Source organism: Apostichopus japonicus, chromosome 11, assembly GCF_037975245.1.
Source record: "Apostichopus japonicus isolate 1M-3 chromosome 11, ASM3797524v1, whole genome shotgun sequence".
In the NCBI taxonomy this organism is placed as follows: domain Eukaryota; kingdom Metazoa; phylum Echinodermata; class Holothuroidea; order Aspidochirotida; family Stichopodidae; genus Apostichopus; species Apostichopus japonicus.
In genome coordinates, this window is record NC_092571.1 from 7,900,615 (window position 1) to 7,918,150 (window position 17,536).

The window sequence follows — 17,536 nt, forward strand, 5'->3', positions numbered from 1 at the left end:
TTTCTTTAATTTAAATAGTAACACGTAGATATTTTTATTATGTCCTGGATTCCCGGGAATGATACCGAAACGAATGTAATAACCAGTTGTTTTCCCAATACCGGTAGTAGTTACACATTGCACTGTGATCGGGGTTAGTCAAAGCCGGGACCGGGATGCCGGTATTCACTTGACTACCGGGATCCCGCACAACCCTAGTAATGAAATAGCCTATCTTCCCTCAAAATTGGTACATTGCACTTAATGCAACTCTTCTCATGCATGTAACAAAGGCTTGTAGGTATCCTTGTGTATGTATAGGCCCCTACTAAACCACCTCAGGAGTTTCGCGGAAAAAGAAAAAGAAGAAGGATTTTCAAAAAAAAAATTCCAAAGATAAAAAAGATGACGATTGTCCGTACCAAGTAACCATGTGTTTATGAATAGCGAATGGCCTAACCTACTAGATGTGTTAATGGCCCGAAAAGCGCCAAGAATAGTTACCCAAACTTTCCATCTCAAAAAGTATCTCAAACAAATCATCCATCTTCAATCTTTACCAAAATGTTAATTTTAATACCTAATTCTTACACTCCGACGTTATTTTGTACTTATGTTCAATATAATTCCGTTTATGAACAAATAAAAAATATGCCGAACTTTAGTGTTTAACATCCTTGTTCGTCACTATTATTAACTCCATTCAAGCTCAATTAGAAATTTATGCTTAAGCCAATCAAACTAAGTAAATAGTGACAACGTAACTAGTGTAGGATTACTCTTTAACGTTTCCAGATTGATATAAAGGAATGATAAGAACTAAAAACAACTCCAATGATGTTTCTAATAATAAAAAATTGCATTTACTTGTGCAGCATTAATTTGAACAAAAATATAGACCGTATTCAGAGGCCGGTTTCTCAATGTTACAACATAGCGTTAGGCCTAATGCGACAGCTATGGATTCGGGGCACATGAAAATCTCAGGTTTGGATGTAGTAACGTTTGGGAAATTTCCAAGCGTCGGTTATGAAAATTAGCGGTCGTCTGGTGTTATGTATTAAAGGCAAGCCAGACGTGGAAAAATCAGGAACCGGTGAATAAAAATCACGAAAATCCGAACCGGCAGCTAAAGGGAACTAAGACACGGAATACACTTCATACGATCATATGTCGCGAGTACTGTATGTACGCCTGTAGATATAGCTGTGCATGCCTGTGAACAACGTTGATCTGTTGATCACTTGCATATAGCTGACACACTAGCTAATGCCGCGAGCAAACCGCATGTTCGTTGGTCCGTGTGATAGGGTTAAGATAAGTGGTGTAAGCAGAGCTGAAGCTCGAGATAAGCCCAACCCGAGCTCCCCCGCTTGAGGTCGGGTTGGAAATGCAACTTCGCTGTAAGGGGACTGTTTCCCTAATGCAAAGCAAGGTCAAAAAAAATATATATATATTTTCTTAACTTTTTAATTATGATCATATGTATGCAACTATCATTTGGTGCCAGAATGGGACCTCCCACCCCCCTCATCCCTCCCTCCCACCCCCACCCCTCCCTCCCCCATCCTGAAAGCTGTAGGACATCTATTAGTAATGGACTTTAACCTTTCATACAATATGTTTTACAAGTTTGGTAAAGAAACATATACTGACTGTCACATGCTCTTCTGTATACAACCCTAAGATTAACCTCGCTGAGGCAGCTTTCGTGTTTCAGGGAGCACTCGTTGACATGGGTGACCCCAAGGTTATCACAGACTGGATCCAACCGTTCCGAACATGAGAAATCACAGGAACAGATGGGACCAACCTCTGGCTCCTCCCTGCAGACGGCATTGTACCTGCAATACGTAGTGGCACATGAAGGCTCTGTTTGAAGCAAAAATGAAAACGTCCATTTTTAAGTAAAAACAACTGAGGACACTTTTTTATTATAAATTTGTAGTTTGCATGATTCTGTCATCACAAACAATGTGCCTTGTTTTTTTAACCTTCCTTGGACTGACACCTATTTAAATATGGAATTTTGTCTGAAATACATACTTTTATATACAACTTTAGCTATAGCTAGGATTTGAAAACACATGCAGTAAACAAGTTGTGATATTTATTGGCGAACAATGCACATGTGACTGGCTGAAATGCCAACATGTCCGAGTGAGGATACAATGGGTAGAGGCTTTAAGTCTTTCCCAATTATGGCACACAATATTTTGGAGCTCTCAGTAATGGATCGGTTCTGCTTCAACATATTATAGGTATTCAACCAAATACGCAATGCATAGCAAACTGCTTCAAACTGGACTGAACTGACAAATTTGTTACAAAGAAAGGTCTGATGCCGGTAATCTGACCAAGTTTTGAATGGGGTGTAACAGAAGTGTTCGACACCACCATCAAACCCAGAAAATACACACTAGTGCACAGTCAATTCATGCAGCAACGGTCAATACCCATTACACAGTGTACATAGCAGCCGATGAACATCTCAGGTGCAGATAAAAGATAACAAGGTATCACGTTTCATTACTGTCTGCATTTTATAGTGACAAAAAAAACTTCACTTGCAAGCAACGGAAAGTTAACTTTTTTCAGAGGGCGGCACGTGGTTTGGGGCGAGTCTTAAATGCCTTTAAGGAGTAGGTACATAGATTCATTTATGTGGTTTTGGGTGAGGGAGGGAGGGAGGTATTTGTTTCTGTACCATGTATATATATAGCTGCTGCACCCAAACCACACACAAAACCACTAACCTGCAAGCTAGGGGATTAATATTTCATGAGGAACATATTCAATCACACCACAATCACACTGTCTATTCTGCACTGCAGTCAAAGCAAGCAAGATCACATTCTATATAAAACTCACTGATTTGCATTTTACTTTTTATGTATATCTTACTTTCAGTCGAAATCGTTGGTACTTTCTGATGTCCGTTACCGGTCGGTGGACGCCTTGTGGTCACAGATGTTTCAGGTATATGAAGAATGGACTTCGTAGTTGCTTGGTGTTTAGGTGTCATAGGTTTGTGCTTGGGTGCAGGCAAGGGAGGGACTGTTGCCTGCACTACAGGGTTTGTTACTACCTGGGGTGGTTGGTAATATCCAGAACAGGATTTGCAGGAAATATCTGCAGCACTAAAGTTGTAGGCTAGATCTAACAGCCTTTGAAGGTTAGTATCTTCTTGGAACAGAGCTGGCGGACGAGTTGCAGGCTGGATTCGAGAGACAAGGCCTGCCGTGATGACAACTATGATGACATAACAAGCTGGAAAAATGCAGGCAAAACAATAACTAATTAATGATGAAGGATTGAATCTGCCAAATTAAAGGAATAAGTCAGAGATGTTTCATATTAATCATAGCTGATCAAAAAATGCAAAGCAACATTTCACCGAAAGCATATTTTTCATTTTATTGCATTTATTTGTTATTTCTCCTCAATATACAGGTTTAACAGTAAATAGTTACTACATAAATGTAAATACAACAAGGATAAAACCTTGCAAGACTTAACGAGTAGTGCCACTCTCTATCAAAGGAAAATATGTCAAAAGACAAAACAAAAACCTTCCCCATATACTCCCGGGGAAGGAAGAAAGAAAGTATGATCGTAACATATTGAGAAAAAAGAAAATCAACTGAAAAGAGGAACATATCTAAGATCCAAGAACAATGAAAGGAACAGTCTTAATAGTTACTTGAATAGAATGAGCTGAGATTCTTTTTAAACGAGTGTGACTGGTGAAACAAAATTTCTCAGAGTATTAGGCAAAGAATTCCAACACGTAATAGCAAGATAACGTAAACTATGTTTTGTAATGTTAGTCCTAGGATGTGGCTTGTGCATGTTGTTGGCCTGTCTCATATTGTGTATGTGTAATTCTTTGTTGTGAGTAAAAAAATATCTTTGAAGACGGGTGGATTAAGTATTATGATAAGCAAAAGTGGCTATACTTAACATTGATTAAGTCAGGAAAATTGAGAATATTGACTGAAGCGAATAGCTTGCTAATGTGATCATTGTAGTTAGCAGAAAATGTATGGCAAATTGCTCTTTACTGGAGAGTGAAAAGTTTTATAATATTGTAAAGCATTGTACCAGACCAAACTCTGTGCAGTGATGTATTTATATTCTAACGTAAATGTATACTCCTGTCTATCACGGCATGATGATGTATCTAGGGTAATTATCAGCCGATAATTTACATAATATCACTCTGGGCACTCAAAATTGGAAAGTTTTGAAGGAAGAATTAAACTATCAATTGACGATATTCGGCTAGTGTCAAAGGCTGGCAAGACAAAGCAGTTTTTGATAGTGTGAGTAACATGGTAATCCCACATAGACCGATAATGTGGATTACCTGACTCCCTCCAATGGCTTGAGTAATATGAATAATCCCACACGGACTGATAATGTGGATTACCCGTCCCTCCAATAGTGTGAGTAATATGATAATCCCACACGGACCGATAATGTGGATTACCCGTCCCTCCAATAGTGTGAGTAATATGATAGTCCCACACGGACCGATAATGTGGATTACCACTTCCTCCAAAAGTATGAGTCATATGACTATAATCCCACACCGACCGATCATGTGGATAAGCACTCCCTCGGATAGTGTGAGTAATATGACTATAATCCCACATGCACCGATGTGGATTACCACTCCCTCCAACAGCTTGAGTAATATGATCATCCCACATGGACTGATTTTGGAAACTTTTTATTTAAAATGCATTTAAATGATGTTCTTACCTATGATAACCCAACGCCACTTAATGACAGGTTCAGCAACAAACTTCCTCAGGAAGGCTCCTATAAATCTTGTCAGGCTGGCAGTCTCTTGTTTCTCATCTGGGATCTTCTTAACGTCATCGACAGTTGTGTTATCGAAATGTTGACGTAGAACTGTGTCGTCCATATTATCCCGTCCCTCTGGTAGGTCTGATGTTCAAATTTATGAGAAAAACAGGAAAGGTATAAAATAGGAGTAAATCTTTTGAAAAAAAACTTTGATTTTCTATTAAAAGGAATTCCTGAAAACAAAATGCAGTGTATACAACCAATGATAGCATAGTACAAGAAATTTATGTAAAAAGCAAACTTTCATACTTTTATAGTATAAGTAGTATAAATAGCAAATTGTTTAATTATTTAGGCCTAAGTGGAAGGGATTCTGAAAAGAAGGAACAAAAAAGTTGTAAGATTGCAAAGATGAGCAACAAAAAATATAAACAATTGAACTATATATTAAACAGAAACAAGTCATATATGAAAATGGTGATTGTTTTTAGATAACACCAAACTTCCATCCCTAAAAATGAACATTTGTAGCTGTTTTGGGGGTTGGGTTACTACCTGTTACTCTTACCAAGTCATTTAATATTTTTCACTCTAAACTGATTAACTCCTAAATCTAGGATGACCATAGAAAGTTGTAGATCGTTAGGAACGACCGCTGCAGGCATGCAGTTACTTCAGATCGTATCACATAACCATTTTTATTGAGGAGTGACCCCAATTTAGACATCAAAATTCTTAACAGACATTAAGGGGACTGAATTTAACAATGAAATGTCCTCAGTGAAGGGAATCCATTTGATATTACCTTCAGAATGTGTTTTTTTTTTTTTTGGTGACATTGAAAATGAGCAACCATTACTTGATATTTTAGTGTGATGGATCACATAAATTATTTCCTTTGTTCTACGAAAGTCTTGACTTTCACCCCTTTTGGAATATTCATTAATTCATAGCTTGTTACCATGCAAGTACTGTCTTGGTAATGAAAGGTGTCCTTTGTCTACGAATCACGCCTCACGGTAGTATTCGACCTCTTGCATAACTTCTTGATTTTACCACAAATCCACACGCCACTTGCTATAGAATCTGCCGACAGGAAGAGTCTATTCAAATATCCTCGCTGTCTTTATCATTATTTTGACCAGGAATTAACTAGTGTCTCACTCTGTACTAGCTATCGATATGTGTACAAACATTGTTGCTGTTTGCTCCACAGCCTTATTCTTATGCTTATAATTATCCTTATACTTATATTTCTTTGAAAGCACTAATCCTGGCTATTATACCCAGTGATATTCTGGAAACCTCGATAGAGAGACGAAAGATAAATTTTTGCTTGTTAATTCATTTTTTTTGAGTCTCCACATTAGCATATTTTCAGGCAACATATGACATCAAAATTGCCTTACCTCGTGTGCCAAGCTCCTCATCAACAACATCTGGCAATCGAATGACATCATCGTCGAGGGGTCCACCAGTCGGAGGGGATGAAGGTGATGACACTGCAGAGAGGACCATGGGTCCATCAAAACCTTGATTGATAGCTCCAGCAACAGCAGTCTGCTGAAAATCTGAAGGAGTCTGGATAATGTCCGATGACTTCCGGCTTATTTTTCTGAATCTATGACATTAACAAACAGGAATGAAAGCTAGAATCACAAACATTTTTATCATAAATCATTGGTACATTATAAAGCAGAAACAAAATTGAGAGCCCTTACAGAAAAACAAGCTCGAAGTAAACTTGCATAAGCTTGAATTTCCTTGCATGGGCAAGCTAGCAAACTGGCTTGAACTTTCATGAAGCATGCTTGTGCAAGCACGCAAAGCAAGCGGCAAGCTTGCACGCTTCAGATGCTCGTTTAAGCTTTTAGTTTGTAATAAGGTAGCTTTGCACAAGCTTAATCTGTCTAGCTTACACAATCTCATTTGGTAAGCGCTTGCACAAACATATTTTGGTATGCTTGCGCAAGGGTATTTTGGTAAGCTTAAATCGCATATAGCATATTAGCTGGACGTTTCAACTGTAAGCATGCAAGCAGCATGCATGCAGCAAACTTATCTTTTCTGTATTAATTAGGGAGACAAGTAAAAACCACAACAAACATTTAATTATTCATAGCAACTATATACCAGTCTATAAAAAAATTTAAAAAATAAACAGACAAGAATGATGTAACAGTACAAAAGTATAGACTCCCTCACAAAATCTCCACAACTGGTAGAAAAATAATTACTGTAAGTGGTCATTTATAAATTTAGTAACGTAGTGACATAAAACCTGTCAGGAAATGCACTTTGACCATAAGTCAGCTGGGTCTTGAAATCGTCTGAGTTTAGTGGCGGTGACGAACAAATTACATGAAATGACATCTGCCATCATTAATGTTTCTAAACAATCTTAATATGTCACGAAAAGTGATGGTCGACTTACAAGATTTGCTCGCAATGAAGATACTTGTGCCAAAGAGCGAGGGAAGCAGGCATGATAAGGAGGACTAATATCCAGCAGTAACTAATGATGAACGTCATAAATAGGCCAAACTGGTAAACAGCGGGTATCTGAAAGTTTGAAAGATTACGACAAACATCAAAAATCAAAAGGTCACCATTATTGCAGCCAACTTCAGCTTGGTCCAATCAAACATTTGTCCAAAAAATGCCAACACAAGTTATACTGAGGTCTTTTCATCAGACAAAATGGTTAAAAAAATGATTAAATGTTGACCACCAGTTGACACAATGGTACAACCCTTAATCAGACGGAATCAGAAGTTGGAGAAAAAATAGAGGGCGTCTGACAATAATTGCTTGGCTGGATTCATTGTGTGGCCCCTTTAAGCTACTGACAGCTAAGGAAGTTCATCCCGATGTAACATCATATCATAGAAAACTTTTATCATTGATGCAATATGGGTTAAATAGCAGATCCAGGATGTCTCAGAAGAGAGGTTTGTGGGAGAGGATAGATATCAGAATAGATACTACCAACGTAGTGGCGTGTAATAATTAAAACATTGGTAAAATGCAAGTAATGCCTGTGAATGTAGTTTGCTAAATTTTTCAGCTATGCACTTGTTTGAAGCAAAATTATGTTTGCAGCTAATATTTATTGCCATAGAAAGATTCCAAAGTCGGTTCTAACAGGGAAAAGACCCCACCGTCATCACTGATTCAGACATGTGACCGATATGGTTAAGACAAATCCCCTCTTCCCACCCTCACCCAACCACTCCCACCCAGTGTAGAAAATTGCACCCCCCACTACTGAAAGAAAAATAAATTGCGTGCCAAGAAATATTTGGTTATATTTTTGGGGCAAGTCGTTACAGCCTCCCCCCCCCCCCCAAATCAAATTGTGCCCCTACGCCTATGATATTTCCACCTTTTGAAATCTACTGCCTTGGACCTGTATACTGAAATACCCAAAATTTCTGTGACATGTAGTCAGTACAGAATACAGAACAGAATAAAAAAAAAAGAGAAAACGGTCGAAATGGACTGAAAAGAAATCACAATCTATAAATTTGCTAATAAACACAACTTCATTCAGTTCAGATTCTTATTAGTAACTGGAAAATATTCATGCCTGACGACATACATCAATTTCGTCATGTTTCTCTAAAAAGTGGTTATTTTTATTAACCTCATTCTCCCATTTCAACGCCCCCTAAACCCAGCACCCTGGGCACGTGCCCTCCCTTGACCCCCTCCCCTAGCTACGTCACTGCTCCCACCTACTTCCCAGTAATGCTAAAGTTTTAATCAACAAGTGTCTAACTGACACACTGTCATACAGGTCTGTTAATTCACATGTACCTGAGAGGCCATGTTAGCTCCAAATGCTCCAGCAGTAGTGAAGGAGGTGAAGAAAGTGGCTACCCCTGCAACTTTAATGGTATGAGCCATCCTCAACTTCAAATCAGTGAACTGTACAGCTTGTCTGAATGTGTTGACAAATACGAAGACGTCGTCGACCCCTGCGAGGACAGTAAGAACGACGGCACATTTAGAAAATGGAATTAAAAGAAAACTTGATCCAATCAACACATCCCAAAAATCCGGGATAGAATTAGATTGCTACTATCAGTCAGTACACCCGAAATGCTCCCTGTTTTGTTAATCTAACACAAAGTATTCATTAGCACAACCTTGCAATTAGGGTACTTATGTGGACCTAAGTTATAGTCTAATTATATATCTCACTATGCACCATTTGACATCTACTTTTTATTTTAAGTCAGTCCTGGGAAATGTTGAAACTAAGACACACACTCCTAAGCTGTGTGCTAAACAAATGGATGGCTAAAAATGACAGAGGAATTTGATTCAGTTCTCGACATTGAGTCACATTTCCAAATTGATTAATTATAATTAAGACACATGCAAAAGGCAAATTTGAAAACTTAAAAAGTTTCAATTTTTATCTACTTTGGCTTTTACTGTCAAGTTATGATACTTGGGTATTCTAGCTAATAAAATACTACTTTGTTGTATCATATGACATAAAAATAATTGTCAAAAACCTAGAAAGGGAAAATGCTGCTTTAATTTACATACCAATTCCAATCACCACAAATGCAGAGGCCAGATTGAGCAATCCGAGGGCTTCTATTCCACAAATTACGTGATAACTGAAGTAGGCCCAAGAGAAACTAGCCAAAATGCTGATGATACCACACAATGTCAGCCACACTGAGAACGATGTCAGAACAAAGAGCAAGGTTGCTATGGCGGCAAGAGTAGGGATGGCCAATAACAGATCATGGCGGATTGTAGCCGAGATTTCCGAATCGAATATTTCATTCCCGCCATAAAGAACATCGACGGTACTGTTAAGAATCAATAAAAGATGTGTTAAGATGATGACGATGATGGAAACATATGAAAACATAGTGTCAACCTCCACAATAATAATATGCCCCTCAATCCCCCACCCCATCTGCCCCTCCCACCTCTATCACCACTCTAAGGCTGCACAGTTGCGACCATCTAACTATGACACGGGTGGCATGCAATGCCCATGTAAATTAAGCCTATGTAAATTAAGCCTATTACAGTATATGTATCACCAGTTGTATGTAGGATGACTTAATCAGGCACAAAATTAATTTTGAAATGTTGTAGACATTTTAATGTTTGAGAAATGACAGAGACCAGCTGGTACTACATATTTTGAAGATGCATATCTTGAAAAGTGGAATAGCTACAGAAACATTACTAGCTGCACTACTAGCTGGCGCATAGCAAGGCCAATATTCTGCCTGAATTTAGTTACCCCATTTTTCTAATAGGGTTGTGAATGAGTGGAACGGTTTGCCTGAGAAAGTTGTACAGTTTGCAAGTGTTTGGACAAGCACTTTAAGCATTGTAATCAGGTCTGAGTGTTTGTGTCTTCAGTTTGTTTTCCTCTCCTATAGGGTCCTTAATGGGGAATTGAGTGTCCTTCCTGATCCTTTTTTTCTACTAAACTAACGGCATAATAAAAAGGTGTCTAAAGTGTTAGCAATAACCTTTTGCAGATGGAGGCTATAGTTGCCCAAAAGATCTTTGATCATTTGTGGGGGGGGGGGGTGGGGGGGCAGAGGGTAGGAGGAAAAGGTGCAAAGGACAATTAATAATATTGAGAAACCTTGTAGTCATCTTAGTTACAATGTGCAGAGTAGGACTACTGTATAAATAGTCACACATTTGCGAAGAGGAATTGCGAAGAGGAATTGCGAAGAGGAATTGCGAAGAGGAAAAAGGAGAAAATAAGATCAATATAATACTTCATTTTGAATTTTTCAGTTCTGCATTAATTCTCTGTACAGCACATGAGAAAACCACTAAGACTCTTTAATTACATACATGACAAGAAGGTAGTATTAACAGTTAACCGTAGAAACCTGGGCAAATCAAGGATATATGAATGATTTATGAGCGCATTTATAAATTAGCAAAACACATACACCCACGCTTTCGATGCTTTTAGCATCTTATCTCGGGAGTGCGAGGATATTATGATGAGCTACTTGATTATTAATGAGAAGAAACTTCCTCTTCTTCTTCTCTTTCTAGGGAGGTGGGGGTGAGGGGGGGGGGTTCTACCTCTTGCTCGAAAGGTCTACAAGAGGGATACCTGAATTCAAGTCGCTACATTTTCACTGAACAAGCAGCAATCATAGCAATGAATATGGAAACATATGGCAATGCAAAAGCAGCATCTTCGTTTATTCTGTATAGTATAGGTCTTTTATAGACACCTAAAACTGAATGGTAGGATGATGAAGACTAAAAAATGAAAAATAAACTGGAGGCAAAATTTGTTTCGAATATTATTCGAATGTTAACCTTTTTAACTTTGTCTTCATTTTCTTTAAAATAAGGGAGAAAATTGAATATACTTATAAGAGCAGAGGATCCTTGCATGGCTACATGGTTATTATATTGATAAGCAACTATTAAAAAGGGCCTACTCTAGCAGTGGCGTAGCTAGAGGTTTTGGGACCCGGGTGCAAGGGTAGAAAATTGCGCCCCCCCCCCAATTCTGAAAGATAAATAAATTGCGCGCGAAGCGCGCACAATATATTGGTTAGATTTTTCTGGCAAGTCATTACAGCCCCCCCCCCCCAAATCAAATTGTGCTCCTACGATATTTCCACCTTTCGAAATCTGCCTTGGAACTGTATACTGAAATACCCGAAATTTCCATGACATGTAGTCATTACAAATACAGAACAGAATTAAAAAAAAGAGAAAACGGTCGAAATGAATTGAAAAGAAATCACAATCTATACTGTACTCTAGGCAGACATGAATAATTCATTATAATTCATGAATTTTCAGAACACACCCACGTTTGCACCCTCATGTTCACCTTCATGATGGCAATTTTTAAAAGTCAATGCATTTCAAAGGAAAAGAAGAGATGCAAAGAGTAAGCTTTACTTTAGAAAAGATACAACAACAAACCATTAATGAAATATACAGTAGATTCCAACTTGTAAGCTTATATAGCTGTGACAAACAGAGTCATAAACAAGACGCCAAGTGTCAACTCAGTATGTTAAAAATATATGACCACATTCTGGCCCTTGTCTTTTTCAAGTATCTTTGATAATCATGAAAACGGAGAGATCTTGAGCCTGTCGTTAACCTAAATTTGTCTTGCAAAAGTGGAGATATCATTTGGCAATGTTTGCCTACTCTGTAACTATCCCTTAGGAATACACAACCAAATATAGAACACACAAGTGGTGGAAGGAATGATATAAATCACGGAACGAAAAGAAAAATGTTTGAGAATTAAGTCGTAAAATGAATGACGTCTAGTTCCATGTATCAAACAAATATAGCATTGAGTGGTTGATGGAACTGTATATTCAAAACTGCACATAAAGCACACGTTTGTGAAGTCAGAAAAATAGCATAGTTCAAAAGTAGCAACTTCAAGTGGGGGGGGGGCAGGGGAGGTGGCACTCAAGCACGGTCAGAAAAAAAGTATTTTTCCCGGGAACATAAATCCGACGAAGTCGGATTTCCCACCGTGGAACGCAGTGTAGGGGGTGTCTGAAGCTTTTTGAAAATTGAAGACCCAATTGACGCTATTTGGTGGCCCATTTTGCAGTGATTGCCAGTGTACTACACATGTGTTAAACCATGTTACGGTAGCACATGAGTCGTTTTTATCCTGTATAAAATTTCAGCAAGTTCCCTACCTTTTTAAATTTCACATTCACTTGATATATTTTCTAAGTAATTGCACTTTTCCGAATAGGATTTCATATCTCTGGGACCTCAACAAGTTCATTGTTGTATGCTGTACGGTAGTACTACATTAAAGCCGTCGCGGTTAGTCCGATCAGCCACACCATGCCATGTTAAAATTCGCTGTGTATCATGCAAGACCAGGCTGCTTCAACATCGCCGCAAATGACCAATCAGAGAACGATATTTCGTCAACACCCACGAAGGCACGGGGGCGTTGCCAAAATATCGTTCTGTGATTGGTCAATTTGCAGTATCCCAGCCCGGGAATTAGCTAAGACAGCGAGCGCCTTTTTGTTCCTTGGGCTATTTCTAGATCGATAATAAAACAATTGAATAGCACTGAAAAACCACAGCGCGTGTTACAGATGCGGCGAGATGCCTGTCATAGTTGTTTATTCTTTATTTTTTTCTACTTATTTTTTTACAAAGACCCCGTGAAAAAGGATTGGCATTAAACTCTATTATTTATACCGTCGCTATCTGCGGGTCTTTATAGGCCTACGTGCACTTTTTTAACATAAAACTTTTGAAACTAGTGGTCACTAACAATCGCTAGCGTTGTGCGGTAGTCGGATTTCACACAACCGGTAGTGTTGCAACATGAATCCCGGTATCGTAACTACAACCGGTATTTTCCTCAACTTTCATCTATGGTTCAAAGCACTTAGTTACGAGACTGTCAATGTCATACATTCAATATGCATAGCCTAGGCTACAGTATGTTCATACTCTTACACGCACGGTTATAAAAAATATAAAAAATAACACGCTATATTAGGGCCTTTGTTTTTTAACATACACTTCCAAAAGAAAAGCACAAACCTTGGAAAAAAGCAACCCACACCATCCTTCATTTATACTCGACGTACGATATTAGATTATCATGTTCGCACATGGATTAAACTACAGTAGTAAGCCGTACACAAAAAGAAATTGGGGGTTCCCCACTACTCCATGATATTGGAATAGGGCAACCCCTTCAAGTTCAAAATGAAAAGTTTTTAACTATCAACAAGTCACCACGTGTTTGGAACGGTTCTAGGACAAAATCCCCCCAGACAAAATCCCCCCAGACAAAAGCCCCCCGGACAAAATCCCCCCGAACAAAATCCCCCCGGACAAAATCCCCCCAGCCAAAATCCCCCCCGCCAAAATCCCCCCCGCCAAAATCCCCCCGAACCAAAATCCCCCCGGACAAGATCCCCCCAGACAATATCCCCCTGACCCATACAAAGCCTGCCTGCAACAACCAGGGATGGCCCAGGTGTGACAGTCAAGGCATGGTTAGGGTACCGGTCAGGGGACTGGTCAGGGTACCAGTCAGGGTACCAGTCAGGGTACTGGGGAGCGTAACTGTGAGGGCTCCTGTTAGGGTACCTGTGAGGGTACCGGTCAAGGTACTGGTCAGGGTACCGGTGATCATGCATGTGATTTTGGCTTGAAGGATTTTGTCCAGGGGGATTTTGGCTCGGGGGGATTTTGTCCGGGGGGATTTTGTCCGGGTGGGTTTTGTCCGGGGGGATTTTGTCCGGGGGGATTTTGTCCTGTCACCGTTTGGAACTTCAGACAATAAGAATGTAACATAGGGGCTACGTAAATACGGGATTATAAACTACATACATAAGAATAGTACTGATTTATTCATATCGTTAATCGGCTGTTGTTTACTCCAGAAAATATACTTTCAATATGTACAATATCTATCTTTCGTACAAAAAATCTTAAAAATTAAAAAAGTGGCGAAAGATAACTATAAATGACATCGTGGAACCCCCCGCATTAATAAACGAATCCATTTCATTACAGCATCAACTCTCAAGTACCGCACAGCAGTGTGTACCAGTACCGTACCCTAGGCTATAATAATATACAGTCCCGTGCGAAGATGGATTTAAACTGGATATACTCCCTGCAGTTTTGGCTCAAAATTTATCAAATCGTTATAATTATTATAACAAAATGAGGTGAAATGAAGGGTAAGATTTTGTACATGGGAACCTTCACAATCATTGTTTGAAGGAAAAATAAATAACGAAAATTTCAGAATAACTTTGAAGTCCCGTAACATGCTGAGCCCAAGTAACGTTCGATATTTGGTGTAGCCTAGGTCCAAATGACTTTGTGAAAAGTTGATTCGTTAATATATAGGTCTAGGCCAGTACGTAAATTGATCAGATATTATTCAAACTAAGAACACAGAAACCAGAAATAAACGTGTTTTCTTTTCTTTATTTCAAATAGTAACACTTTTCATTTTTCCCTTTCCATCTTTCTTTCTTTCTTCCTCCCTCTTCATGTTTTTGCTGTCTGTTTTTTAATTTTTTTGATCTCTGCTCCAAAATTTCCCGCGAGTGACTAAAATTTCCCGGGAACGAGGTTCCCGGGATACCTCCTATTTCCTGGCCTGTACTCAAGAGGGACTTTAAGCAGAAATTCACTTTGATTATAGCACTGCTCTTAGTCCAGATTGTATATCTTGATATCGCTTTGAATGTTCGATAAATGAAGGAATGGAATGGAAAGTCCTTAATGTTGATACAACTGATTTTATTTGGGTTTCTGGTGATAGATGTGGTTGTATAAACTATTTCCATATTAATATTTGCATATTCATTAATGACATCCATGTATTGGAGTGTTAGGTACAATTACCGGGAATTGAATAAGTTATATTATCTGATAAATAATTTCGAGTTCAATTAGCTCCCTTACCATCTACACTGTATGTATAAGGATATACTACAGTATTATTCCACGGGTGCTGTACATGTTCTAGCATTGTAGGATGAGATATATCATCATATCATTATTCTTGATTAAAAATGAGGCTTATTATATTGATAGCAAATGCATGTCAGTGTTCAGAGGTCGCTTTCATTATCCGTGGATATATAAGGGATGAACGCTATGATTTTCTATTTGACATCACATTTTACTACTTCTTTATTTTTATGTTTTCCATAGCAGCTAGGAAGAACGTCAATAAATGTTAGAACTGATTTATCTGCGTTTTTGGCATTTATTTGACTGGTCCACATGCCCCTCCCCATCCTTAAAGGCCCAGCCGGTTTCATAAATACAACATGTTCTTACAGTATAAGCAGAGACATCCCCACCCCCTCCCCCACCCCCCTCCCCCACCCCATTTGTGATCATGTAAATTACTCACTCCGTGGAGGCATTCTTCAAAAGTTCTTTGTACGAGACGATGAAGTCGTAATACCTCTCGTACTGCTCCTCGGTGCTAAGGATGACGGTCGGATCTTCACCTATCGGCCTACCAAACCAAACCTGCAACATTTGAAGAAAATCCAAAAGAAAAAATCCTTGCAATGACTGTGTATTAATAAACAGACCCATTAGAAAACAACTTAATTCAAAAATGGCAATTTCTAAACTACTATCTTTTTCCACGAATTTCCAATAAAAAATCAAACCGCAACATTGTACATACAAAATCCTACAAACGATATCTTTTGAGTACCTGCTATTTCTACAGTACTATGTAACAATTCATGGAGAGTTCAGAGCTTTGGACATGTATGGGAAATGAAGTCAAAATGTATTCTTCTTTCTGTGGCCACCTCAGAAATAACAGATTGTTGAGCAGCATGCAATAACAGTTAAGTGAGTATATATCTACCCCTAGCTGATTTGCTACAAACTCAAATAATGGTCACTGAATGGTTTACTGGCAATCTCAGAGCAAATTTCCTTCATTGCAATATTCACTACCTGTCCATAATATTCCCCCCCCCCCCCTTTTAATAATGGATACTTCCATTCAGTTTTCTCACAATAGAGCATTTTTATGATATAATATAGCCTTGTATCAATTAAGGTGTAAAATAGCACTGATCTTTTTAACTTTCAGATAAATCTTGGGGCAAATTTGTCTATGTTTAACCATGGAGGTAAAAACAGTTTTTACCTCCATGGTTTAACTAGTCGTGCAGGCCGATCCATACAAAAGATTAAAATCTGCATGCATACCAGTATACTGGCCCCTCAAGGTGACTTAACAAGGACAAATTTGATGGCACACACAAGCAATTAACACAAATTATTTTGTAGCTTGTTTATTATATATAGGGGTTTGCAGACCTTTACCTCCTGGTCCCGTTCAAGCCATAGGGGAGTGATAGAGGGTGCAAGAGTGGGGTTGGCTAGTGGGATTTATAAATTATAACTACCACCCCAGCCCTAGCCTAGCCCCTCCCTCGATTCACCTCAATTTCCAGGTACGTATTGTACAATAAAGCAATGACAATTATACAGATGTCATTAGCATATAGTATCGCTACCTGCAAGAAGAATCTTGCTCCATTTCAGAGATAGAATTGTTTAAAAGCTGTGCCTGGGAGTCATTTTATGTTGTGATATATTGTAACGCAAGGCTCTAAAACCTTTTACTTTGTTCACATGCATGGGATATAACCAGCTCGTCATGCTGGCAAACAAAATTGTGTAGGCATAAAAATGTGTTGCCATTAGTTACGCTGGGGTGAGTGATTCTGGGGTGTTACTAAAACGAATGACAATTGCGTTACACATAACGAATGACAATATGTTGTAAACACTAAAAAATTGCGTTGACTAAAACGAATGACAGTAATGACAGCACAGACATTTGCTTCAACCGGATATCACAGTTCAGACTTCGTGGGTATATTAAAGCCACGCAAACCGACTGGACGCAAAGTGCGTGGCTTACGTGAATTAGTAAAGTACGGACAAGAAGATACAAACGCACCTTATAGTAAGCGAAATTGTACCTCTGATTTTAAAAGACCTTATAGTAAGCGAAATTGTACGTCTGATTTTAAAAGTAAATTTAACGTCATTTTTCCGATATTAATTGTTAGAAACTAACAATACTATCATCTTGAAACGGCTTCAGTTATCTTTTTATATAAATATGCAGAGGTAAATGTCGAAAGCACAACACGCATTCTCACAAAAAACTTTCCCTGTGGTTTCTATCCGTAAA

General features: G+C 38.6%; 1 protein-coding gene across 1 annotated transcript in view; it reads right to left on the minus strand.

The window, feature by feature from the left end:
• LOC139975668 (protein dispatched homolog 3-like) overlaps positions 1–17,536 on the minus strand; it is a 39,717-nt gene that overhangs the window by 12,209 nt on the left and 9,972 nt on the right. Inside the window, exons 4-11 of the mRNA XM_071983765.1 lie at positions 15,716–15,837; positions 9,355–9,626; positions 8,614–8,774; positions 7,229–7,356; positions 6,204–6,415; positions 4,747–4,935; positions 2,884–3,249; positions 1,636–1,851 (exon numbers count right to left, since the gene is read on the minus strand). Coding sequence (XP_071839866.1) covers positions 1,636–1,851; positions 2,884–3,249; positions 4,747–4,935; positions 6,204–6,415; positions 7,229–7,356; positions 8,614–8,774; positions 9,355–9,626; positions 15,716–15,837 — 1,666 coding nt within the window. The remainder of the gene's footprint in view (positions 1–1,635; positions 1,852–2,883; positions 3,250–4,746; positions 4,936–6,203; positions 6,416–7,228; positions 7,357–8,613; positions 8,775–9,354; positions 9,627–15,715; positions 15,838–17,536) is intronic.